The sequence below is a fragment of the Rhamphochromis sp. 'chilingali' genome (genome assembly GCF_963969265.1).
Source record: "Rhamphochromis sp. 'chilingali' genome assembly, chromosome: 18".
Classification (NCBI taxonomy): domain Eukaryota; kingdom Metazoa; phylum Chordata; class Actinopteri; order Cichliformes; family Cichlidae; genus Rhamphochromis; species Rhamphochromis sp. 'chilingali'.
In genome coordinates, this window is record NC_137945.1 from 10,360,385 (window position 1) to 10,386,083 (window position 25,699).

A 25,699-nucleotide genomic window follows, 5' to 3' on the forward strand; every position below is an offset into this window, starting at 1 on the left:
AATAATGGCCCGCCGGTATAACGGGACCCTGTTTAGGCAATATACTAAATACTAAAAGTGGTTTGGCATAAAAAAGAGACTTGAGCATGAATGTGTATTAATAGACAAATGAGGCTTGCATTAAGAATGTCACGGTTCGGGTCAGTGGCCGTGTGAGGCTCCTCGGGCCCCCCAACCGACGTGGCATGAGGCTGGACGGGCTCCTCGGGCCCCCCAGCCGACGTGGCATGAGGCTGGACGGGCTCCTCGGGCCCCCCAGCCGACGTGGCATGAGGCTGGACGGGCTCCTCGGGCCCCCCAGCCGGTGACACAGGAGGCCGGACGGGCTCCTCGGGCCCCCCAGCCGGCGAAACAGGAGGCTGGACGGGCTCCTCGGGCCCCCCAGCGAAAACAGCCACAGAACCAGTGGGCACCGGGGCCCCTGGCACACAAAAAACAAAACCAGCAGGCTCGCGGGCCTCTGGCACACGTGAAACAAAACCAGTAGGCACAGGGGCCTCTGGCACACATGAAACAAGACCAGTAGGCACATGGGCCTCTGGCACACATGAAACAAAACCAGTAGGCACATGGGCCTCTGGCACACATAAGGAGGGCCGCAGCTGCGCAGAGCACTGACCCTGCTCAGGCAGTGACAGCCCGGTGCAGTTCACAGCTGGCATCTCGGCCTCCAGGGGTCCAGAGTAAGCTGAGGGCTGTAACCCAGCCTCTGGGGAAGCCCCGGAGCGAGTAACGGTCACTAATGTTGCCAGCTTTTGAGGAACAGGTCCGTTGTGAAACATTTCTTCTCCCTGCTCAGAAACAGCGGTGGAAAAACAGTGTGAAAATTGTGACAGCCATTAACTGAACTATGGGTTGTAGCGATGCTAGCGGTGGTGATGGCTGAGTGGCTAACCGGAGCGGCGGCAGAACAGGTAATTGTGCCCTTAGCGAGGCTAACGGTTGAGCTACAGACTGGGAAGCTTGTGGCTGGACACAGAACTGAGCCGGAGAATGGCGATAAAGTCCTGGCTCAGAAGGAGCGGCAGAGACACAGTCCGTCAGTTTTGCAGAGGGTTTGTAGACGCCCACTTGGGAAGGATCTGTTACCACGAAGGTAGGTAAGCAACCCATACTGTCTCCCATCCCGCTCTGAATAGCCCCAGAAAACAAAGTCCCGGAATCTGGGGAAGCCAAAGCGTCCCGCTCACTCACCGTATCGGGCTGTTCGAAAGTGAATGCAGACGGGGGGTGAAGTCCAAGATCCAAAAGGAGAAACTCCCGCTCCCACGGACAAAGCGAGCCTAGAAGCCATGGGAGACCGGTCACAAGACGCTGTAGCCGCCTCTCTATAGCGCGCTGGGACTTGCCACCCGGGTTTTCCAGCCACAGGTCGATGAGCTCCTGTGTGGCATCGATGAGATTCTCCCGTAGCTCCTTAGACGGATTAAGCGCTGCTGGGTCCATCTTGTGGTCGCGTCGTACTGTCACGGTTCGGGTCAGTGGCCGTGTGAGGAGTGGAAAGGAGGACTCAAATGCAGTACTTATTTAGACGTGAGGGCGATTTATTAACAATACCAAACATAAAGTGGAGATGGCAAAACAGAACTAAGGATGAACTAAACTGGGAGAAACTACACCAAGGAGTAGCAAACCTGAACATGAAGGGAGAACAGCAGGGAGAGCACGCAGGGGATTTCACAGAGTATGAACACAGACGACGCGACGAGGAACAGAGGAAAACACACACTATAAGTACACAGAGAGACACTGGGAAATCACACACAGGTGGGGGACACAGCTGGACTTGATTAACCTGACGAGACAGGGGAACACTAACACCAGGGACCAATAGAGGGAGCACAAACCCAGAACCCAGTATCTAAAATCCCAAAACACAAACCATCCCAAAACAGCCACGAATAATAATGAAAGTAATAACAATAAAGAACACAAACACAAAGTCACTGAGTCATGGCCGCAGGACCATGACAAAGAAACCACTTTGACACTTTTGTAGCACTTTTCTACATCATTCGAGCAATTGATCAAACCATCCCATCGTTTCAGGAGAAAGGCAAAACAGACTTTTTTGGAAAAAAAAATGTTGTATATGATGTTGTGTCAGTATAAAAAAGATACAAATTACATATTTTAATTGCCTAAGGTCAGATTACGGGTTAGGGTTAGTATTTCGATGACAATGAGAACTTAGACTTAGGTGATTAATGCGGTGGTATATGATGTATATCCATACTAGTTCAGGGTCAGGGTCAATAGTTTAACCCTCCTGCCTTCTTGGGACCTTTTTGTGCCACTGCTATGTGTTAAATGGCTGCCATTTCCACTGTGTTCAGTGGAATATAACCAAACTTGCCACAGGATAGTTTTTACCTGTCAATGTTAATATTCCAGTGTGAATTCCTTAAATCAGCCTAAAATGGCTGAGCAGCAGAAATCCCCACACCCATCACCCTGGGGACCATTTTCTGCCCATTGACTTCCATTATAAACGCTATTTTTCAACCCCAAATTATCATCATATGATTTTATTTTTTCTTCTTTTCTTGGATGTCAATGAAGACTCAGGGCCTTGAAGTTTTAATTTTTAAATTGCAAAAAAAATGCAAAAAAAATAATGGCAGGTCAAAATGTATGTTGGTGCCAATCTTTGGTCCATCTAAAGGCCTACTTATAATGACAATCACATATTACTTCAACTGGTTTTTTGTGGAAATATTTAGTTTCGTTTTTTGGTTTTTGGGGCTTATAACACAGGGCGCTCATGTAATAACACTGGGATTTGAAGGGTTAAAACAACGAAGATATAATTAAAACTTTACATGAATATTTCAGGGAGAAGTAGTTTTACAAGGTTGGCTAATTTAAAGTGGAATAAAATATGGATATATGGTCTTTTTATGGTGTGGCTGAGAATGGTCCCTAGGGTGATGGGTGTGAGTTTTTTAAAGGATGGCAGGAGGGTTAAAATCTAATTTTCCTTTAAACGCAAAACACAAATCCTGGAAACTGGGAGAACAAAGTTTCCTGTTAATCCTATAACAAAATAAACCCAGTGTGAATGTCAGTGTTCAAACGGGCATCAAAGGAGTTAAAGGTCAGTGCAAAGTCGGCCGCTGATTTATTTGCAGGGAAGCAGCTGCAGGTTTTGCCTGATTAAATAGATAACAGCGCTGATTCGCCCGCTCACTTCAGAGCAGGGTTTGTGTTTATATTCATCTTGATCAAATAACAAAGTGTATATTTGGTGATTTTGTTCGAAAGCTACACGGCAACACTCGGGTTTTTTTCCTCTTGTGTCGGCTGGCATTTATGTAAAATGTTGTGTGTGAGAAACTTGAAGGCTCTGAATGCTGGATCAGAGAAATACCTTTTTTCATATGTGCACATTATCTTGGTGTCATGACACTCGTCCTACTGAGCTATAACTCTCCAGAGCATGTCTTCCATAAAGTTTAAAGTCGGTATAGATTTTCTAACAACACTTGCCTTGGGCTGTGCTCCATTTTTAAGTCTACCAAGAGAGAAAGCCTGTAAGTGGGCTGAGGTCGCTGAGAGACAGTTTAGAGTTTCTTGTGGATTTGAAGTATTTTGTCAAGCTTGTTTAGTTTTTTTTCCTTGTATAGTTACGCATATAGTATACAGCATTATGTAACTGTCTGTTGGCTTGTCCTGTGAGCTGCACTTGTGAAAGGGACATATGCCACACCAGTGAAAAGATTTGTCAGAATCAAAGGGGCTGACCTTCAAAATCACATACAGTGACCTTCTCTTCACAGAGCTTCAGAAAGCTAAGTAAGTCTAAATCCTCAACAGCTCCATTAGAAGGTCCTGCCTGGCTCAGCTGGTCGAAACGGAACAAAGAGTCCAGCCTCTTGCAGAGTGTCTCGTTGTGATGTAGTGCACGGCTAATTGCATCTCTGTCAGACTGATTTCTTTCTTAGGAAGAAGAGATGAGACATGAGGCAGACAAATGTCTGTTTTTGCTTTATAACATGTTAGAACCTATTAAAATTTCAGTTAAGATTCCAAGTACAGGTTTGTGCAATTACATGTTGAGGATTTTAAGGTAGTGTAACTCAGCGGTCCCCAACCCACGGGCCACGGACCGGTACCGGCTCAGTGGCCGCGAGAGTTAATCCTCGCGTGTGAAATTTATGGTTTTCAGGGTTTTTATCGTTTTTTAGCGTTATTCTTTAGAATCCTTATCGTTAACTCAGTTTCCCTGGGTCTTTTCCCATGTGTTATGAATAAATCTTCCTTTTTTTTGGTACCGGTACTGGTTTTATTTTGTTGCATCTATCCGCAACACCTTAAAAGCCGGTCCATGAAAATATTGTCAAACATAAACTGGTCCGTGGCGCTAAAAAGGTCGGGGACCGCTGGTGTAACTTTACTGTACTTTTAAGTGAAATTTGTAGATCAGACAATAACATACAGCTCATAATGTACTTGCTTTATCTACCTTCCTCAGTTCAACTCTTTTAATTTGAAAAGCTTCTATTTAGAAAACCATCCAAAAAAATCCCGTCTGACACAAATCAATCAATCACTCAATCAATAAATCAACAAAAGGGTAAATGACTTTCTTCAACAGCGGGTTTTAGTTGGCTTTACTACACTTTGTTTACTCCGTGGTCTTTTTGTTGTTTTCGGGTTTTGATTTCCTTGCAAATATAATTGAGTTTAGACTTGAGGTTTTATTGTTGTTCCAAATGTTTCAAGTTTTGATTTTTGTGTTTGTTGAATGTTTCGGTTCTTGTTTTGATTTCTTTATTCTAGCAGATTACAAGCTTTATTTTTTGTGTCCATTTTTGAGTATTTGCTTCCTGTTGTTTCTTGTGTTTTTTTGTAATGCCAAGTTTCAGTTTTACATCCTGTGTTTTGGTTCATTTCATTGTTTCTTTTAGTAGTTCCCTCAGTGATTCTTTGTTTTCTTTCTGTTACTTTCTGATTTATTTGAAGATTGAGTTTTCTGTCATGTCCTTTGTTAGTTATACCACGTGTGTTCTACTGTCCAATCAAACCTGTGTGTATAAATAGTCCCGTCGTCACAGGGAAGCGTCTGTTGTGCTTCCTTTTTTGCACTTGATCTTTTTTCATGTGTGTTGGTTTTCACATTTATGTCGTGAACTTTTTCTGCCTGAACTAATGGCCTTGTTTTGCATTCAAACCTCCACACTCAACTTTTCTGATATACAATATGCTTAAGAAAGAATGATACAATTTCAAAGTGCTTCAATTCCACAGCTGTTCACCATAACAATCAAATCGCGAAATGTTAGAAAATCATGTAAAGCTCTAGTTGAGTCCAAGAATAAAAACATGGAGGTAGAAATGACCCTAATAGATCTCTTTTAATGTCCTTCCATCTTGCAGGGGAGTGGTTCGAGTGGACATTAATCTACAGGATGTTGATATCGACCAGTGCTCCACTGATGGCTGGTTTGCTGGAACCCATCGATGCAACCTGACCACTATGGAGGTGAGTGTGCCAAGCATAGGGGCTAGATTGATTTGCTCAGTTAAACTGAACTGTAATCCACACCTACTGTGTCACATCTACACAAGGCTCCAAATGGAAAACCAGTAAATCTGTATGTCTTGTGACAAATGTGGGGATCCGATTCACCTTAAATGATACTGCTAACAATATAACCACTAAACTGAAGTGTACAGTGGATACAAAGCATCACTTGATGTTTATCTATGCGAATATATCCCACAGCGTGCCAAGGCTGCAGGGAAGATTTATGTTTTTGTCACACATGAAGCTTTGTCAAAGGCAGCTGCAGCTCGTCTCAGCTATTACCTCTGTCAAGGTTGCGTTGTCATGAAATATGATGTGTTTGTCTGACACTGAATGCACAGCTTTGCGTGAAACTAGGTAGACAGAGATGAGCCAAGTCATTTTGTAGTCATTAGCCAACTGATAAAGTACACAGACCCTATTGGTTCAAATCTTGAGGGTTTCCTTCCAGGGTCAAGAAATATATTTAACTCTAAGTATAGGTGCCTGGAATTGAGACGGAGGGTTATACTCATGTTCAGCATTGGCAGAGTAGCTCTGGTCATTTTTAAAATGAAAAACGTCTTGTCTCAAGGCCTACTTGGAAAAGATGATAAAATTCTCAGTACTGTTATTTTTAAGAGAATGTCAGACATTCACATTCACCATTTTGAAAACTATTATCATTAAACACTGAAGTTAGGTTTTGGGTCAGATAGTCATATTACTTGGCTTGTTTTGGACAACTTTTTGATCTTTAGTTTCTAATTTCACCACGTTCTTCAAGTTAGCTTGATTAGCTCTGCATCAGTGTGAGCACGTTTATAAAAGCACAACGTCGTGTTTAGAGAAAACCAAACATCTTATGCTAGTCAAGCGTGGTGGTGGAGGGATGGGCTGGTTTTGCAGACATGTGAACTGGGCACTTATTCTGGAGTTAAATATGAGACCATCCGTCCAACAGCTGAAAGTGGGTCATGCAACAGAACATTGATTACCTATTTAAACTTAGGTTATTGCTGGTAAAAATGGTTCAATAACCTAGTGGATGACCAGTTTAAAATGAGAAAAGTATGAAAATAAAAGTGCAAAAGTAAAGATTTAAAGTTTCACTAATTAAATAATTAATAATGCCATGTTATGTGCAGGTCATTACATTTTTATTCCTGCTGTTAATTGCAGCCCTTTATTTACCTGTCCTGCTGTCTACCTAGCAGGTAGTGTCCTGTGCGTTTCAGCCTCATCCTTAAGACTGATAGATTTTGAAGAGGTGCCGTAGATCAGGCTGCTTCATAATGCATGTGATGTAATGGATTGCAGTGAGCCTCTTTGAATAATTAATCACTCTCTTTGTCTGAGCACTTGCACCTCTCTGTGGACAGTCAATGGCAGAGACATTTGACATAGTGCCTCTGTGTCGGGTGACTGCGAGGAGAGAAATGCTTGGTTAATGGCATGGATTTTAGCCGGGTTTGCGGAATAATGTGTGCTCACACCGCGGGAGCATGTCAGGAGCGTGCTTGCTCAGAGCCGAATGATGAAAGCTGTTGTGGTTGTGGCACACTACAGGATGTGTCCCGTGTTGCTTGACAGCTTTATCGTGCGGAGGTGCTCATTATTGTCATGCCTGCTAGATAAACTATGTGGACAGGGAGAGCAACTGTATATGTGGACGTACGCTGACCAAGAGCAAGAGCAGCTGCAGCCACCACATTATTAGTCTTTGATGTGGAATGCAGGGGTTGTAATTCATATGTTTTGCAAGAAACTAAAAAGCAAAATCTTTGTGTCTGTTAGAGCCTCTTTCTGGTCTTAAAGTGCATGAACAGGCAATTTGGGGCTGATAGAGGAGGCATAGAAAGCATGACTGAAGTGTAATCAAGTGTTTTAGGATTTTTTGTGTGGTAATGCTGTAAAAAACACTAAAAGGGTTCCCCTGTATTTGCAAATAGGCATTCATTTAGTTTTATTGACTGTTTTTTAAGCTGTATAGGTATTCCCTCTTTATGTGCAGCAATTTGATGTGTAATGGGTTTCTTTGGGACCATTTTAAGATCCATGTAAGGCGTACTTTCTTTGTTTTATTGGAAACAAAGCACTTTGTTATGATGGTGTTGGGGTTGTTTATTTATGTGCAGCATTCACATTTCTTTTCCACCCTCAGATGCTCTTTATAGCAGCATTTACAGCAAACCCGTCACTACTACTTAGTGTCCTTTATGCATGCATCTCGCCATCATTATTTGCATAACAACTACAACTTCCATGCGTCGCGCATCCGCTGTTTTTCATTTGCATCTTAGGAGCTGCTTAAGTGGCACCATTCCAGCAACTGAATTTGATAAAATGCAGTCGCTTCCAGCCGCCCTGCCGGATTTCCAGGCCTCTCTTTCCTCTCAAGCTGCTGTTTGTCCAGCCGAGCGTACAGGCAGCCCAAACTCAGATGGAGGCAGATGACATGGATGACTGATCCAACAGGCGCGCACACTAAGGCAAAGCACAATGAAGCTCAGATTATTGACAGGAAAAATACAACAACCCCAACAGCATCCAAAGCCTGTGGTTATTTGAGGGCAATGCTGTCTTAAAATCTGTCAATATTTGTCTTTGATTCTTTAGTTTGTATTTTTGATTTCTTATGTTATATTTGAAATATGTTAAGTTCTTGTATTGTTATTATTAGTTTTGTTGTGTTTAGTCTTGTTTGTGTTTCACCTATGTCTCCTTGTTTATGAGTCTTTTTCTGTTTGTCATGTGTTATCTCCTTGTCTATATAGGTTCCCCCTGTGTCTCTCTCCTCTGTGTCCCTTTCCCTCTCTCTGTCTCTTGTGTCAGGCTTGCAACTTGCATCCCAGTTCATGTGTCTCCATGCTTCCTGTTTTATTTTGAAAGTATTGTGTTTACATGTTCAGTGTGTTTAGTTTTGCTTCCCCCGTGGCATCTTGCTCATTTGTGTCAGCTGTGTCTCCCCAGGTGTTTCCACTTCCCTCATTGCCCTTCTGTGTATTTAAGTCCTCTGTCTTCCTCTGTTCAGTGTTGGTGTGTCTGTTTTCGTTTCTTCATGTCATGTCTTCAGGAATCTCATGATTCTGTTTAGGTTATGTTCATGTTTGTCTCATAGTTTCTCATATTTACCTGCTCAGAATCATGATCATGTCTTATTGTCATAGTTGTCATAGTTTAGTTTTTCCCAGTCTAGGTTTTAGTTTTAGTTTTCGTCCCGGTTTGCTCTGCATTGATTTGTATTCACGTTTTTTGGCCAAATAAACAGCTCACGTTTTGTTACACCTTAGTTTTTGTCTCTTCCGTGTCTGCTTTTGGGTCCATGCCACAAACGCACTGGCCTGCCCAACGGGACAACTTCATTTTCATTTCACCATTTCTTACAGATTTCTAAACTGTGTGTGAAATCATTAAACAATACCATTTTGTTGGAAAAAATATTATTTGACAAATGAATATCAAGATGTCACCAGCTGCTGTGCAAGCTGAAGTTGAACTGTGTATGACATAATCTCTGGGGAAGCAACTGAGTGATATGAAAGACTCACAAAATAGCAACCTGCTCAACCTGTTAATACACAGGATTCCTACATAGAGATTGTGAAAAAGGCTGAAGTCACACCTTCTCTGTATTTTCCTAGAAAAAGACCCCTTGCTGCTGATTTTCAATCCAGTTTTGGGTTCGACCATTATTCCCGTTTCCCTTCCATAAGAATGGCTTCTTGACAGCTACTCTTCCATTAGGATAATCTCATTTAGGTTAAATGGATCAACTAAAAAGGTCAGATGCATCTCTCAGGTCCTTTGTCAGGTCTGTTAACCCTTTAAAACCGGTCGGAGTGGGCACGCTCCGTTTTGCGTAACTATTTTTAAATCCCTATAGAACTGCAACCACGTAAGCTAGCACAATAATTTTTTTGCATATGAAACCAGAGGAGTTGTACTTACATGTTATGCCATCAGCTTGCCCTAGGTCACGGTTTCTTATTCGGTTATATTCCAGAAACACGCTTTGCCGATCCGATCAGCTGTTCATAACACTTCCTACGTTGGAACAGACGTCAGAGCGAACTATGTCTGCCATTACTTGCCCGAAACCGGGAGTGACGTCATTTTCGCAGAAAATGTAGTTTACCTTCGGGGCCTTATAAGCCTATGCTGGTGTTTTTTAAAGTCATGTTTGACTTTATGCTTTCCTGAATAGTTTCAGGGATGCTTAGGACTAAAATTGCACTGCTGGAAATAGTTTATTTTGATGCACATGCTGTTTTTTTGTAAATTTGCATTATAATATTTTTTCTTCGTTTTTCCTGCAGTATATAAAAATTGGTGTATCTCAAAATAAAACTATGAAGACAATCAAAATGAATTTCCTGTGGTGGGAAACTATTTTGTGCAACTTTTTTGTATTTACAGTTTTGAGGGATAAACCTCTTAAATTTCTCTAACTAGAAATATATGTAAAAAAAACCCCACAAAAACAATTTTCAATTTGTTTGTAGTTTATTGCACTTTTTTGCAATTTATGTAGTTATTATGCACTTAATGCATACATATTATTTAAGTTTGGGCTATAACGGTTGTATTGATGTATAGCAACTTGAAATGGTCCCAAAAATGGCACTACAGCATGTAAATCGTTCGTGGCGATCGTGGCTCAAGAGTTGGGAGTTCGCCTTGTAATCGGAAGGTTGCCGGTTCGAGCCCCGGCTTGGACAGTCTCGGTCGTTGTGTCCTTGGGCAAGACACTTCACCCGTTGCCTACTGGTGGTGGTCAGAGGGCCCGGTGGCGCCAGTGTCCGGCAGCCTCGCCTCTGTCAGTGCGCCCCAGGGTGGCTGTGGCTACAATGTAGCTTGCCATCACCAGTGTGTGAATGTGTGCGTGAATGGGTGGATGACTGGATATGTAAAGCGCTTTGGGGTCCTTAGGGACTAGTAAAGCGCTATATAAATACAGGCCATTTACCAAAAATATAATATAAGCTCTGGCGGACTTGGTTCTATGGTAGGTCTTAAAGGGTTAAGTCATGACTTTCAGATACCGTTCTTCTGCTGTAGACAGAATTTTTTTTTAAGCCTGCCACTTCTTATTTTGTCATCTCTTTTGGCCAATTTCCTCAAAATTTTTAAAGACACATTGCACACCATGCTGAACTATACCAGGTTCAGTGCTAATAGCCTTTTGGAAATCACCTCATTGGTGCAAATATGCTGCACTATGCCTTTTCAAGCTATGCTATCTTGGGCATTTTGTAATAGTGCCAACTAAAGAAGGATGGATGGCTTTTGCACCGTACAGTACATTACTATACACACATTGCCTCAGGAAATATCAGTACTCAAGCACTTAAAACCATAATGCGAAATATAGACATAAAAGAGGAAAGGAAACAGTATTCGAAATAATGAAGTATTAATATTTTAATATTTCATTTTATTTATCATAAAAATACATCTTTGTATTTATTTATCATTGATCGGTGATATTTTAATCACGTGCAATGATGCATTTACTGGTGCAGGAAAATAGCACAAGTGATGTTTCCCTATATTGCCAATGAGCTCAGGGTTTTCTATGCAGAAGATTATATGCTAGGCATTACACATACATCACCATCAGTTTGCAGAAGCAGGCTTGTCACTGTACTGCTGTCAAAAAGTAGTATAGCAATCAATTTAATTATAGACTGCATTTATTTAGCTAGGAGCAAACACTGCAGTTCCTTTGATTAGAGATGCAAGTCTGACTTAAACCAATCACGATGAAACTACACGAATGAACAGAGACGAGCGCGAAGCCCACGGATGATCAACCCCAATCTTACCTTCATTTCCTGTGGAAAAAGTGTACACACTCTTGTTGGGGTTCTCGTCTCTCCTCCTCTCATCTCTCACTAATGGCACTTCCATTAGTGCGTTTCAATGTTCTCCAAAAGTCTAGGACTTTGCTGCCCTGGGGTCAGCTTTCATAAGAGAATGTGGCTGTGGATGATGATGAATGTTTCAATCAATTAGCTTATTGCTGGGAACAAGTGGTGGGGCCCAGGGGGATCGTAGCCTGTGAAAGCCAGTGACACATTACCTGAATGATTACGCCACCCGCCGTAACAAGAAACCCTGACTCTGTTCTGTGCCGTTTCTTTTTGAGGGATGCTGAGTAAGATGAGTAACCTCTCACTCAGTTTTATTAACTGGAAATAGTAAAAAAAAGAAAGAAGAAAAACCTAAAATACAAACACACACAAAAACTCCACAAAAAGCACTCCAAGGGCATAAACCTCCACCAAGGCCTTTCAGTCTCTGGGCAGTATTTCATTTTAAAGGAATAGTATTGCATTTTGTACATATTTGTTTGTTGTTGTTGTTCTTTTTAAATGCATTTTAACCTCCTAGGACCTGGCATCCACATTTGTGGACATCACGTTTTGGGATGTCTAGACCAAATACCTAATTTTGCTCTACGAGGGCCTGATATCCATTTACGAGGACATTATACTGCCACTGTTCTAACAAAATTTAAAATGAATGTCCTCATATGTGGCTCTCATTTTTCTCAGAAACAAACATTAGGTAAAAAAAAAAAAAATCTGGTTATTCTTTGTTTTTACATTCATCAGGTCCCAATCAGCCCAAATAGCCATCAAAGAGTTCTGGTCTTAGGAGGTTAAATTTGCACTTGTTTCGACTAAAATATAAAATGCAGAGTTTTGTTATTTGCTTTGTTGAAACAGATTTCAGCACACCTGATTTACTTTTATAATGAAGTATTTATTTTATTGTTTTGTAAAATGTATTTAAACATTATTATTAACATTATAAATAGTTCTATATAGCACTCTGACTTTCAGATCAATCTATCAACCTTGAAGGAGAGGTCAGAGGTCAAATGTGACATGATATTGAAAATCTTTATATGGTATTTTCTATATGTTAACAATACACACCATACTTTCAAGGGTCATCCAGTCTACAAGGGTTTTTGTCAATTTTCAAGCAATAAGTCACCAAGTTCATCTTGAAGACTGCGGTGGATGTAAGCCAAATTGTATTGGATTGTTACCATGACTCTGCTCTACACCACTACAAGGTTTTACCAGAATTTATTTAGTTCTTGAGCATGACATGCAAACACTACCAAAAACATAACCTCCTTGGCAAAGGTAATGACAGCAACTCAAACTTTATATTGGTGTATTATAATATTTTTGTATCTGAGTTTCATTATTTTTAATTTAAAATTAAAGCTGTGAAGTATATATTACTTAATTACATTTATTTTTTTTATATGAGAAAAAAGGAAATAAACTAAACTAAATTAGTCAGCCAGTTTAAAAGGCTAACTCTGCTTTTTCCTATCTTAACTTTTTTTGTTAAAGATATCTCACTCCAGACACTGAAGTAGAAATTCAAGTTGCTGTATGTGCTTGTTTTGACAAGAAATTTAAATGGAACAGGATTTTCAACAAAACTTTTTATTATATCAAATAAATAAATAAATAAAAAAGCTTTCCATTTGGACGCGCTGCATCAACCATCCTGTTCAAAACATACATAGCACATCCATGAAAGCACTCAGAAAACCAAACCGCTGCCTCGGTGACGTTTCAGGGTGACGTTTCAGGGTGACGTTTCATGGCGTTTTATGCACTCAGCAGCATGTGCGGTTTATTTTTGCCTCACTGTGGTGCTCTGTCTGCTGTTGAAAAGCTGAAATGGTTATTTGTGCTCTGTCTGTTGAATCACTGTTTCATCTTGACCTTGGATCACAAGGTTGTCCTGGCCCAGCCTGTTATCATCTCAATCACATGCTGATTCCTCCGCCGTGCACCCAGCACTGCTGAATTAATAACGGCATCAGTGTTAAACAACTGCTGCTCCGTCTTATCTCACCTTCTGTCCCTCCCCCTGTCCTACACATATGTTGTCCTCACATTAGGACATTACAGTGGCTTCCATTTATTTCCTGGGGGCTCATCCACTATGACCGCGTTGTCTCTCTCAATCTCCCAAACTTACCACAATATAAATTAAAAACTAACCAACATGTTTTAGTCCAACAATGAATAATTAACCATGCAAAGACCAGATTTAATTGGTTTCTTCCACAACATTTTTTTCCTAGTATAGCCCAAAATAAATATTTAACGTCATGGCTACAATACACCAGTGGTTCCCACTTGCAGCTGATAGTTGGTTTGGATCGATGCCCAATCACATTCTCACCATAAACAAACTGTACTGGAGTTTTTTGAGGAGGAGGCTTGTGTCTGGTTCCAAGGAAGAGGAAAACAGACCAGAGTCTGATTCAGATGGACTAAACAGAGCAGGGATGAAAACACCCTGAGTCATCACCCTAACCTTAACCTTAATAGGAAAGTTTAAAAGTAGTTTTTGAGTTTTGTCCGTTTGAATGATAATTTTCTGTGTCCTTGTTGTCAAGACTTTGGAGGGAGAACAATTGTCCCATTTGTGCTCATCATTCTTGCAAATAGTGCCAGATCACATCGCTGGCACAAGTTGCACTTTTTTTGCAACCTCGTGTGTATTGATGACACACGTTTAAGACAGTGTTGGTTTTTCCTGCGATTTTAATGATCTCAGTACACAATCAAAGATGATTCATAGATTATACAGAGGAAGATGTTGCAAGAGTTTCAAAGACTAAGCTTTCTAAAAAAAAAAAAACAAACCTTGTACTTGCTTCTGGTTCTGTTTTTTAGTAATACCAACGCTGATGTGGAGTTTTTGTTTAGGCGGTGAAACCTATCATTTACGAGAATAGTGCAGCTAGTGCTGGTAAAAATGGTACATAACTGTGGCGACATCACTGTTTGCGTGTGAAGCGACTGATGTGGCGAGCATAAATGGGCCATTAGACTCGGAAGGTTTTTGGCCCTGCAGTGGTTTTACAAGCATACTATATTTGTTCTCTTCAGCATGAACAGATTTCTATCCTAACATTACGATTAATGCAAACACATCCTGCAGTCCCAACAAGCTTGAAAGGAAAACAGCTGATTGGCCCCAACAGTACAACACAAGCCATCCATGTCACGCATTGTTTCCCTGATTTACATCTCATTGGCTAGCAATCTTTCCTTGCAGCCGGACTATAACTTACCAAGATCAGGCAAGAAAAAGGCTGCATATTGTACTGGCAGCTATGATAACGTGCCCTTTATTTGCATGGCAGTGGATGCAAAAGAACATGCAAATCTACTGGGAGAGTTTACTTGAAAACATGAGATACAGTCCCTTAATTTGGCTCATCTATTCATTTAACGTTTAAAAATGACATATGACGGGTTAAACTGATGGGGCTCATTTTAAAACACTGACATTCATTAGTCAGTGTGTCACAAATAAGATTGATTTGAGTTGTATTTGCATGCAAATGTTTTAGACCTCATTCTGTCCCATAATGACTTGTCTTTTGTGCTTGCAATCATTCGAATATGCAAAATTGCCATTTTTTTCTCCCTAAAATTCACCGTAATTGAAAAACTAGTGTTGCTACTTTTCTCCTGCTAAAATGCCTGTTCAGCCCAACACTGAGAGCAATTAAACATGCAATTAAATCTTAGTTTATATTCAATTTGTGTAATTTAATAGTTTTGTTGCTCATTTAAGCCTGACAAGGGGCTTGGGAGCACAGAAAAAAACATGTACTTTAAGTGTTTTTTGGCGGGTTAAGTACATTATTGCTGGTCATAACTGGTAATATATCCAAATATTCCATTTATCCATTTTTTTGACACTCCAAAAATATATAAAGACATGGATATTTAATGCTGTGCAAAGAATTGGTGTATTTTTGTGGTCAGTAAAGGCGCTTTACATGGCCTACTTTTGAGTTACATCCAAACATGTCCTTTTTTTCTCCACTGGATCTTCATATTTCACTCGACATGGCGTACACTCAGGAAAATCCCAGAGTCCCCTGTGGGAACGTGATCCACATTAGCTGAGCAACATTTATCTGCTTGTTTCTCTGACAGCTTTCCCATCCAAGTGTTCCCTCTGCACTCATTCAGCAAAAACGCTTCCCTCTTCATCTGCAGGCCTCCCGTGTATTGTAAGATTAAAAAAAAAAAAGCAGTTGTTTTAGCACCTTGGGAATTCCCCTGGTGTTAGAGACTCGGCATCGTTGTGGGGCAGAGATTCCCTCAAGACGCACATGTCAGGAATGGTGTCACACCGGGCCATGGTCCTTTCAACCTGTGCATTCTCGGTGAAGAGGAGCAAGTTTTAATTAATTACATTCCTTTCTTGTTGTTGCTGTTGAAAGAGTATGTTGGACGCGATTTACAGGGTAATTGATAATTATCTACAGTGATCTCAGCAAAAGCTGTGATTATGCTTCAGAGTTGATAAGATAGAAAGGAAGTCTGGAAATCCTTTTGTGCTGGTGAGGTATGCATCATTGTAAGGAGGAAGAACTTTAAAAGGTAAAAGATAATTCAACTCTCTTTCCACTGTTAAAAGAAAGATTAAGGAGTTTCTTAAGGATGAACAGCGATTTAGATCCATCTGCAGCTCTGCAGATGGAGTGTTACATAGTTTTGTGCTGGAAAAGTAGTTTCATGAGACTGATAGCTGTATTTGAAATTGTACTGACCTATTGTCACATTGAAAAAGTGCAATGTAAATTGTGCACTGTTGTCAAAATGGGTAACATAGACTTTAGATTTTAAATACATGCTTAATGTTGTATAAAGGGCATTTCAAGCCAAATTACAATTTTCTCCCAAATACCCAAACAGCAAAACCTAAAACTATGACTCAAACTCCTGCCTGACGTTTAGGGGTTGGTGTGCCACCGAATCCAGACTGTTTTAGGAACATGTATATGCTGCTTTTCAGGGGGTAGAAACAAGCCACTGATATAACTGTTCAGTTATAGGACTTTTCAGTTTCTGTGATTTCCTTATTCTCCCTGTGCTTGTGTGTCTATAGGTTTTCTCCAAGTACTCCGTCTCCCTACCACAAACCAAAGACATGCATGTTTGGGTTTGTTGGGGTAGGCTCTAACCTGGGACCCTGAATTGGATAACTGCTCAACTGTTCTTCCTAACTATTCACCTCAAGAAGTATTTGCGTGGATGTTTTCTCCTTTGGTTTCCAAGAACTCTTTCACTACACAGTATCATGTGCCTCCAAGATGTTGAAGGCCCTTCCTCCTAACCCCTGTTAGGTCACCACCTTGTTTTGGTCAAGGAGCTTGCATCAGTGATCCTTAGAGTTATACCAGGTAGGATCACCCATACTGGCAAAGTTGAAGGGTATAGGCCAAGCAAAAGACTGTTGGAGGGTGGGCATAAGGTTAGCACCCATATTCTGTAAAAAGAATTCCTTTGCTACATAAACTTTAACAGAAGGATCTAACATAACTAATATAGTCACAAACATGAGTACTGGGTCTCAGAACAAACAGACTCACTCAAATGATTCATAATTCCTCAGATATTTACAAAGCTCCTTCTGGAAGCACTTTTTAAAAAATATATATTACACTGTATATTGAAAAACACACATTTTTACATTAAAATACTTGAAGCAAGGCTGCAATTTCTTTACTGTAAAAATTTCAGTGACTATATTGTAATTTATTCAAGTTTTTTTTATTTGTTTTAGAGGACAACACAATAAAAAGCATACAGTATTATATCTAACGTTAACATTCACATTCCTTGAATGACCATGATTTAGTTGACTGAGAATCTACACAGAGAGCAATAATGTCATTTCTATAGTGTGTATGTAGCGATTCTCTATTTTTACAATATTTATATAGTAATACTGTAATTTCTACTGTCTGTTTACATACATATACAGTTTATTTTAAGAAATAATATCGTTTATGGGGGGAAAATCTACTTTTTTCCCCACATATATGTGGAGGGAAAGTAAAGTTTTTCCCCATATGTAGTTTTTCCTCTTTTTTTTTTTAAACTGCAAATTTTAAATGGTGAAGTTTCTGTTTTCAGTATTCAGTTTGGAAAAGCATGCAACATTAAAAATAACCCATATCCTCAATATTGAGGATTCTGTTTGTTTTTCTGATATCCTGTTAACTCAGGATAAATAAAACCGCTGATGAACAAAATTAATCTCCCCACTGGACACAAATAAGATGCTCTGTGGGCCACAGTGTTTTCGCTTCAGTGGTGTTCAAGATGACAACATCAAGGTAGAGAGCTGTTGGCCATAATGCACAGTGAGGAGAGATCACAAGATACTTCTGGTGTTAACTGTGGCTCCCTGCCCCCAGCAGTGCAGGCCTCTTTAAATGCTGTCGCACTAATTGGCTATGTGAATAATCCTGGAACTCTGAATTTACGTGGAAACACTTTGAAGGGTTGAATACATTTGCCCCCGGGCAAAGTCTTGCATCCGCTCTACCCAGCCGTAGCAGCACGGCGTCAGCTGACGCAGAAAGCAAACAGTCGGCCCAGAGAGGATAAGAGATGGGTTGAAAGTAAAGGTAAAACATTTGTCTAGGGACCCATGAGATTGGATGTAAAATGAGTGCAGCTGTGTGGCTACAAACAAAAAAATTGGGAAAAGAACAGTGAGGGTGCACGGGCAAAAAGATAAGGTAGTAGCAGTGACAATGACTTGGCAGCAGGCTTCTTTTCACCCACGTCTTTTACTCCTGAAAGATCCTAATATATCGATGAAATGTAATTCCTCATCTAGGTCTGCCAAAGGGTGCCTGAGGATTCTCACTGCTTTTATTCACATTCCTTCAGTTGCTGCCTGTCAGCCATGTATTAAGAGAATATCGGAAAAATCACAACACAGAAAAATTACATTTCACTCAATTATAATAGTTCAAATGAAGGCCTGATGAACTAGAGATGCTCAGCTAACAAGCTAAGGCAGGTACAGAACAGCCTCTGAAATATATCAATGAACAAAAGCAGCAGACATCCCAGGCATTCATGACCTCTGTCCCTGTGCCCACTGACGATGCTTACAGTTCTTTTTTCAGTGCTTATGTGTGTGTTCATGTGGTGGACGGTCTGCTGCAAGTTGCAAGAATCACTTGCATTGTACAGTGTGGATAAATTTGCCTGGCTAGTTTGTTTTGACACATACATAAGCTGCAAATGTGATTATGAAAGCAATATCCATGCAGTGTCTGTTGTGTGCACTAAGAAGCTCTATGTGTTTACTCGTCTCATTCTGATGGCAGTGTTAAGCTCCCCGTAGGCCAGACTGTTTATCTTGCTGGTGTTTAGGCTTTGGTCTTTGGACTGTACCCAAAGCGAGGCCTTGCTGTCAGTGCAGCTCCGCTCCGGTTAAACTCCTGCTAGTTGACCTCGTTTAAAGGCCTGGCTGCCTGTCTAGCTGTCCCTCTGAGCAGGGAGCCACAGTCATCCAGCAGTCTGCAGTGTCACTGCCTCTGTGTTTGCTGGTGAGTCTGCACAAGCCTTAAATTTCATAGCCATAACCAGTGCCAAGATGCATTGCCCCATCTTTGCCCTAAAAGCTAAAAAAGAAGAAGAAGAAGAAAAAAGTACAATACTAGCCCGAAGCAAAAATAAAAATTGACGTCAGACACTCTCTTCTTTTGACCTCTGTGTTATTCTCTCTCACAAAAAATAGACAGCTACAAAATCTGTGAACTATATTCTTGCTACTCTAATTTAATTTATCTTCTCATCATTAAAGTGGACTGTTTATGCTCATTTCTAGCTCTATAAGTAACTTTGCATGATCTTTAGCGATCAAAATAATCCTTATTTATCTTAAAATGGGCCACGTTGCTGCTCTTCACTTCATCTGCTGCTTGAAAACAAGCCATCTCATATAGCTTTCTCCTCTCTTGATGCCAAAATGTTTGTGCAGGTTCTCAGTCATCCAGGTTATGGTAATCTAAGGAGCTTGGAAAGAAAGCGACTGGACTTCTTTAAGTTTCATGACAAGGTTTCTCCTCTCATCCAAGAGTTTCAGCTCTAAAGCCAAATGGTGGCGAGTCCCAGGTATTAAACCCTACTTAGGGCTGTCCCTTAAAAGGGTTGTTGACCCACTATTGATTATGTGCTTCATCACATAAGCCAAAAATAACCCATGACTTTTTTTCAAACCTTTAGAACTGAAGAAGCTTCTCAGATGAGAAATGTCTTCACGAAACTCAAAGAAGTCCAACCTCCTTAGACCCCTTCAAGCCAACTTTCTTCTAACTAGCTGCCCCATGCAAACAGAAGGTTTAAAGAGCAAGTGGGAAGCGACCCACACAAGAGACTGGATGGGAAGTCACTTGCATGCATTTTTTTTCAGAGCTCTCACTGAAGGGTGAGAAATGCAACAGGATGCCTGAGTGTTCAGCACACCGCGTACAACTTCCTTCAAAATAAAAACAAACATGCATCGTCTAATTTCCCTCGTGCCTGCATACACATCTCGAGCTGATAATTTACTGCCTGCTCTGCACACACATGCAAACAGGATAAATTGCCCTCCTCCTCGTCCTTCTCCGCCTAACCTGCTTTCTGTGCATTCTATAGTTCAGTGTGCAATGATTGGATAAAAAAATTTTCCTCTGGGTTTTTGCTGAACTGCAGGATCATTACAAATATCTACAGAGGCTAATTAGTGCTTGATTAGGTGCTATGCTGGACTGGAAGAGCGTGGGCTATTTCAAAATGAGGAAGAGTCCTTGGCAGGCTCTAATTAGCTAACAAAATTAAGGTAGTTCTGGTTTCCCATTCAGGTAGAAGACTCCTGGCCTCTGCATCAATTAGAGAAGATAAACTTGATTTTAGATTTGTTTTTTGCTTTTTTTACTTTCATGCTTTATGCCGTACAGAGGTGAGGGAGGAAGACTTTGCCTGGACAAAATAGATGTTGAAAGTGTACACAATATTATACTGTTATAATTACTCTAGTTACTTAATAGTTACAGCTAACCCTATCTCTTCTCAGACCTATCCTCTTCTTATTTGGTACCTACTAAATAGTAAAAAAAAAACAAGTTTACAATGGATTTGTCAAGATTTGGATGTGCAGACGATGTAAGTGCTCTAACGTTTGTCACCGTCAGTGAAGTCCACACTGTGTGACAGTGTTAAAAATGCAACTTTACAGAATAAAAATCAACCAAACGTCATTATTAAGCGATAATGAAAAGTGTCAGCTAACCACAGTTCAAAGAATACAAGGAACAATGAAAACATGAAGACAAAGCAGAGAACTTAACAAACACCACACAGAAGACTGGACTGTATATACACAGAGGGCTGATTAGGGAAGTGGTGAACAAGGCACAGCTGAATATAATAAAGACAATCAACTAACAGGAAGTAAAGCCAAAAACAAGATAAAAGAGTGAACTACTTAACAGAATAAAGCAGGAAATGAATAACAACCATAAGTGGTGGCTGTAGCTCACCAGCCTTCCGATCATCGGAAGGTTGGTGGTTCGATTCCTGGCTTCCTCTAGTCTGCATGCCAAATATCCTTGGGCAAGATACTAACCCCAAATTGTATGAATGTGTATGAATGTTAGCTATAAAGCACTTAGAAAAATGTGCTTGTGCGAATGGGTGTGAATGGGTGAATGCACAAATTGTGTAAAGCGCTTTGAGTGCTCAGATGAGTAGAAAAGCGCTATATAAGAACCAGTCCATTTGTCATTTACCATAACTTCAACAGGGAGATGCTGTAGCATCAATGAGTATTCAAGGGGGGATACTCAGAGAACTAAACACAGACATGATAACAAACTCAAAGTAACCCAAAGATAAAACAAAAAACGAACAGTAGAAGAGTAAAAGCTTAAAGCTTCTTTTAGTATAACCTTAAATGCAAGAGATGGATCTGCAGATTCTTGACATCCTCCTGGTCTCAGGACCACCACTCTATGATCTTACAATTATTCAGACTCTGTGAACACTGACTGGTGGTCAAAATACAAGATTACTTTGAGCAACAAAAAGAGAGAAACCAAACAGACTAAACAACTAATCATCAACACACGTCCAAACATCCTAGAGCAACTCAAAACCCTGAAATAAAATTATGTTGATTGATTTTGGTATTGCAGAAATGTAAATAAGTCAGAAAAATTGTGTTACCAAAGAAAAATCTAGTATCAACAAACGATACTGTATGATTTCTTTTTTTGTGCCAATAATTTAAAAAGGTTTTGGACCATAAGGATTTGTTTATGCCAAATAGAGGCCATGGGTATGGAAAATGATGGTTCTAATGTTATAAATCCACTGACAGTAATAGCCACAATAATGATAATAACTTACTTGTAAAAACCATTTTAAAACCTGAAGTGGCCTGATCTGAAATGAATACAATTGAAGTGGTGTTGTTATCTGACCCTGCTTTGCCCAAATGAATTAGTCTCGAGTTCAATAATGCTCTCTATTCACTGTTAATGCACAGGTCAAAGGTGAGATACAATGTGAGGCCTTTCAGGGTCATTAAAAAAAGATCAACATGGATTCAGGTGCAGCTGTGCACTGCTATGAATCTGAAACATGGCGGCAAAAAGATAAATTTTAGAAATAAACTGTAACTATCTTTGACAAAAGACCCCTACCACAGAGCAGACACTTAGATTCTATTGATTTTAATACACTAAGTTACCACGGAAACATCCACCAGTGCGTAAACCTCTGCTTTTCTGGTTCCTCCGGTTTTGGGCTCTCCTCCACATTTTTGGATCCTGGCTGCAGGAATTTGATCCCATGAGTCACAAAAGCATTAGAGAGGCTGGGTGTCGGTTGATAAGGACGTATCAGGACAGAGGTTCTGACACAAAATCTTATTTATTTATTTATTTATTGCATGAGAGCATTATTGTCGTGCTGAAACAGGAAAGGACAGAAACTGCTGGAGGCGTTCTTTTGTCTAAAACATCATCCCACATAAAGCCACATAAGAAATCAGAAGCGATGCTGTTTATCCAAACTATTGAAAATAGTCCTTAATAAGAAACAAACCACAAATTCTCTGTGTCCAAGTCAAGAGTAATATTCCAAGGTATATTATTCAAGTTAAATAAAGCTTGAGCTGAGCTTAAATGGATTTCTGTTTGGTGCTTTTTCAGGTCAAATTTGAATTAAAATTATCACAAAAAAATCAGACATTAATGATTAAAATGTGGTCTGTTAGAGGCAGCGCAGAGATAGGGAGTCTGAGTGTGGATGTGAAGCATGCCGCCAGTTGTGTGTACGTACCTGTTGAAGGCAGGCCATGTTGGTCTGAGAGCACAGTGCACTCTAACACAAAGGCACCAAGTCACCATGACAATTAGCGTGTCAGAGTGTGCGTGACTGACAGCTGCCACAGCTGGGAGGTAAACAACAATGAGCAACGCTGATGAATAAACCTGGAGTGTCTGAGGCACTCACTACAATACAAGCGCTGCACGTCTCTTATACACGCGACTGTCGTAAAGAATAAATCTATTTACTTACATCTTATTCTGGGATAATTTCAGAAATAGAAATTTGATTATTTACATGGCTGGAATTTGCAATACTGTCTTTATATTTCGTGCTTCCTGGTCTGAAGCTCCGCGTTTAGCAGGGAAATATAAATTAAAATGAGAAGAAGCAACAGAAGAAAAATCAGAACAATTGCAATAGGGTTCCTGCAGCTTCCCTGCCTGGACCATAATTAATAGAAGATGTCATGCATATAGAAGTAGGTCACTGCCTGTGTGTGCTTCCTTTGAAATACCATAACACTGTGTTGTTTTATAAGCAGAGAAGATTTAGCCTACATAACAGAATGCAGAATAGACAATGGCAGTGATATATTTATATTTGAAAGCCTCCTTTTATTGATTTATCTGCAAATACTTTCCTCCAGCAATCAGTTGTTTAGTCAGTTACATCATAAAACGTTCTACATCACAAAAAAACCCTTGAAACTCGAAAACATTTCAAACACATTTGATGAGATGCATGTACATAATGCTTGGTATTTTAACTAGATGATCTTCAATTTGACTAATTGTTCCAAGACTTAAATTTCAAATATACTGCGTTGATCTTAGACAATATTCTGTCAGTGATAGGCTCAGGTAATTGTTTCTTGCTAAAAGTCATATTCTTGGTAACTTAGAATTGTGCACATCTCCATAAAACATTTTGAAAGATGTGTTCATTTTCACTCATTTTCAGTTTTACTCATAAGGATGACTTTACTCTATGTGAGCGTCCACCATTGTAACAGTGTATATAAGGGAAAGAATTATAGCCCCATGTTAATATTTTACAATATTCATCATTATTTGCAAACCTAAAGTGTTTACTGCATCTTGCTGCACAGCTGCTTTGCTGGTACCAGATTGAACCCCTCCAGTCTTGATTCTTCATTGGATAGATTCAACAAGGTGCTGGAAACATTCCTCAGAGATTTAGGTCAATATTGAGATCAAAGCTTCACACAGTAGCTGCAGATTTTTTGGCTGCACATGATAATGCGAATCTCCTGTTCCACCACATCCCAAAAATCCTCTACTGGATTCAGATCTGGTGACCGTGAAGGCCATTTGAGTACAGTGTGACATGTGTGGCATGGTCATCAGCTCATCAGAGAGTCCAGTTTTGGGCTTAGGTTGTGCAGAGAGTGACACCCAGTGTGGTCTTCTGCTGCTTGTGGTCCATCTGCTTCAGCTTTAAATGGGTTATGTATTCAGAGATGCTCTTCTGCAAACCTTGGTTTGCAACGAGTGGTTATTTCAGCTTGATGAAGTCTAGCTATTCTACTCTGACCTTGACTGATAACACATTTTAGCTCAGAGACCTGCTGCTCACTGGATATTTTCTCTTTAAACCCTGAAGTTGGTTGTGTTGGAAAATCCTGGCAAATAAGCAGTTTCTGAAATGCTGTTTAAAAGTCATTTAAATTACCTTTCTGCTGCATCCTGATGCTCAGTTTGACATTCAGTAAGACATCCTAACTATGTCTACATGCCTAATTGCACTGACTTGCTGCCGTGCTATTGGCTGATTAGATATTTGGATTAACGAGCAGAGGAACAGTTGTACCTATTGTCAATATGGTTCATAAAACAATGTAAAAGATACAATTACTGTTTTATGACTAATTTTCTAAGAACATTATCTTGTTTTTTTAAGATGAAAGATTTCTTGTGGCTTTGCATTTTACAGTCCTTTGAAATGTACCAGTCTTCTGCCTGAGATCACATGTGATTGATGGCAGGTAGCTCAGAGGTGGACTGCTTCTCCCTTCAACAAACTCCACATCTGAGCCCCTGCATCAGTCACCACAGCAGGCAGGAATGGGATGTACTGCCAGGGCTATTCCTGGCTCCCCCTGTCACACACACTAAAAATATGCATGCTGGCACACACACACACACACACACACACACACACACACACACACACACACACACACACACACACACACACACACACACACACACACACACACACACACACACCTGTCTCTGACAGTTTCTCCTAGTGTCTCCATCAGGTGGGAATATTAACAGTGGCAGGCAGTAGCTGTAGCACGATGAACCTGTCCTGAGGTAGTGACTTTTGGAGAATCAGTGGGGAAATCAGTTACCAGACTTTTTGTTGTTCCACAGTCCTCATTTAAAGCAAGAGCAGGTGGATTCAGATGAAAGATGGACAACTTGCCAATATGGCGAATCATCTGCTTTACAGATTCAATTCTGTGATTTTTTTGGTCTCTAGACAGTGCGGAGCTAAAACTATCCAGTGAAATCCAAACAGCTTCCTAAGCACCTTATTTATGCGCTCATTCATTTTACTCATCAATGTCCAATCTGAGTCTCTGGTTTTGAGTGACTTGGCAGTTTGCAGTTACCTCTGGCTGTCATTTCAAGCCAATAATAAGCAAAGAAAAATCAGGTCCATAAGCTGCATAAGCCTCGATTTTATTAAGTACAAAACAAGGTATCAGTAAAATGCAGTTTTACAAAAGAAAGTAATCAAATTCTGCATCTGTAAGACTTTTATAATAATGAACTATATTCTTCTCCCTCATTGTTCTCTAGAGTATCTGTGCTCTTGTTTGCATATGTTATTACAAGTTAACAAGTTTGTAAGATAATGGAGTGGCATATTAAGATAATTACTCATTTACCATTTACTATTTGGAGTCACTTCTCTGAGTCAGACCTGATGTACTTAACTCCAAAACTGATTCATAAGCTCCTGC

At 40.2% G+C, this 25,699-nt stretch overlaps 1 protein-coding gene across 1 annotated transcript in view; it reads left to right on the top strand.

Moving 5' to 3' along the window:
• The window catches only part of gpr158a (G protein-coupled receptor 158a), a 96,776-nt gene that overhangs the window by 22,781 nt on the left and 48,296 nt on the right, over positions 1 to 25,699 (top strand). Inside the window, exon 2 of the mRNA XM_080865152.1 lies at positions 5,380 to 5,485. Coding sequence (XP_080721278.1) covers positions 5,380 to 5,485 — 106 coding nt within the window. The remainder of the gene's footprint in view (positions 1 to 5,379; positions 5,486 to 25,699) is intronic.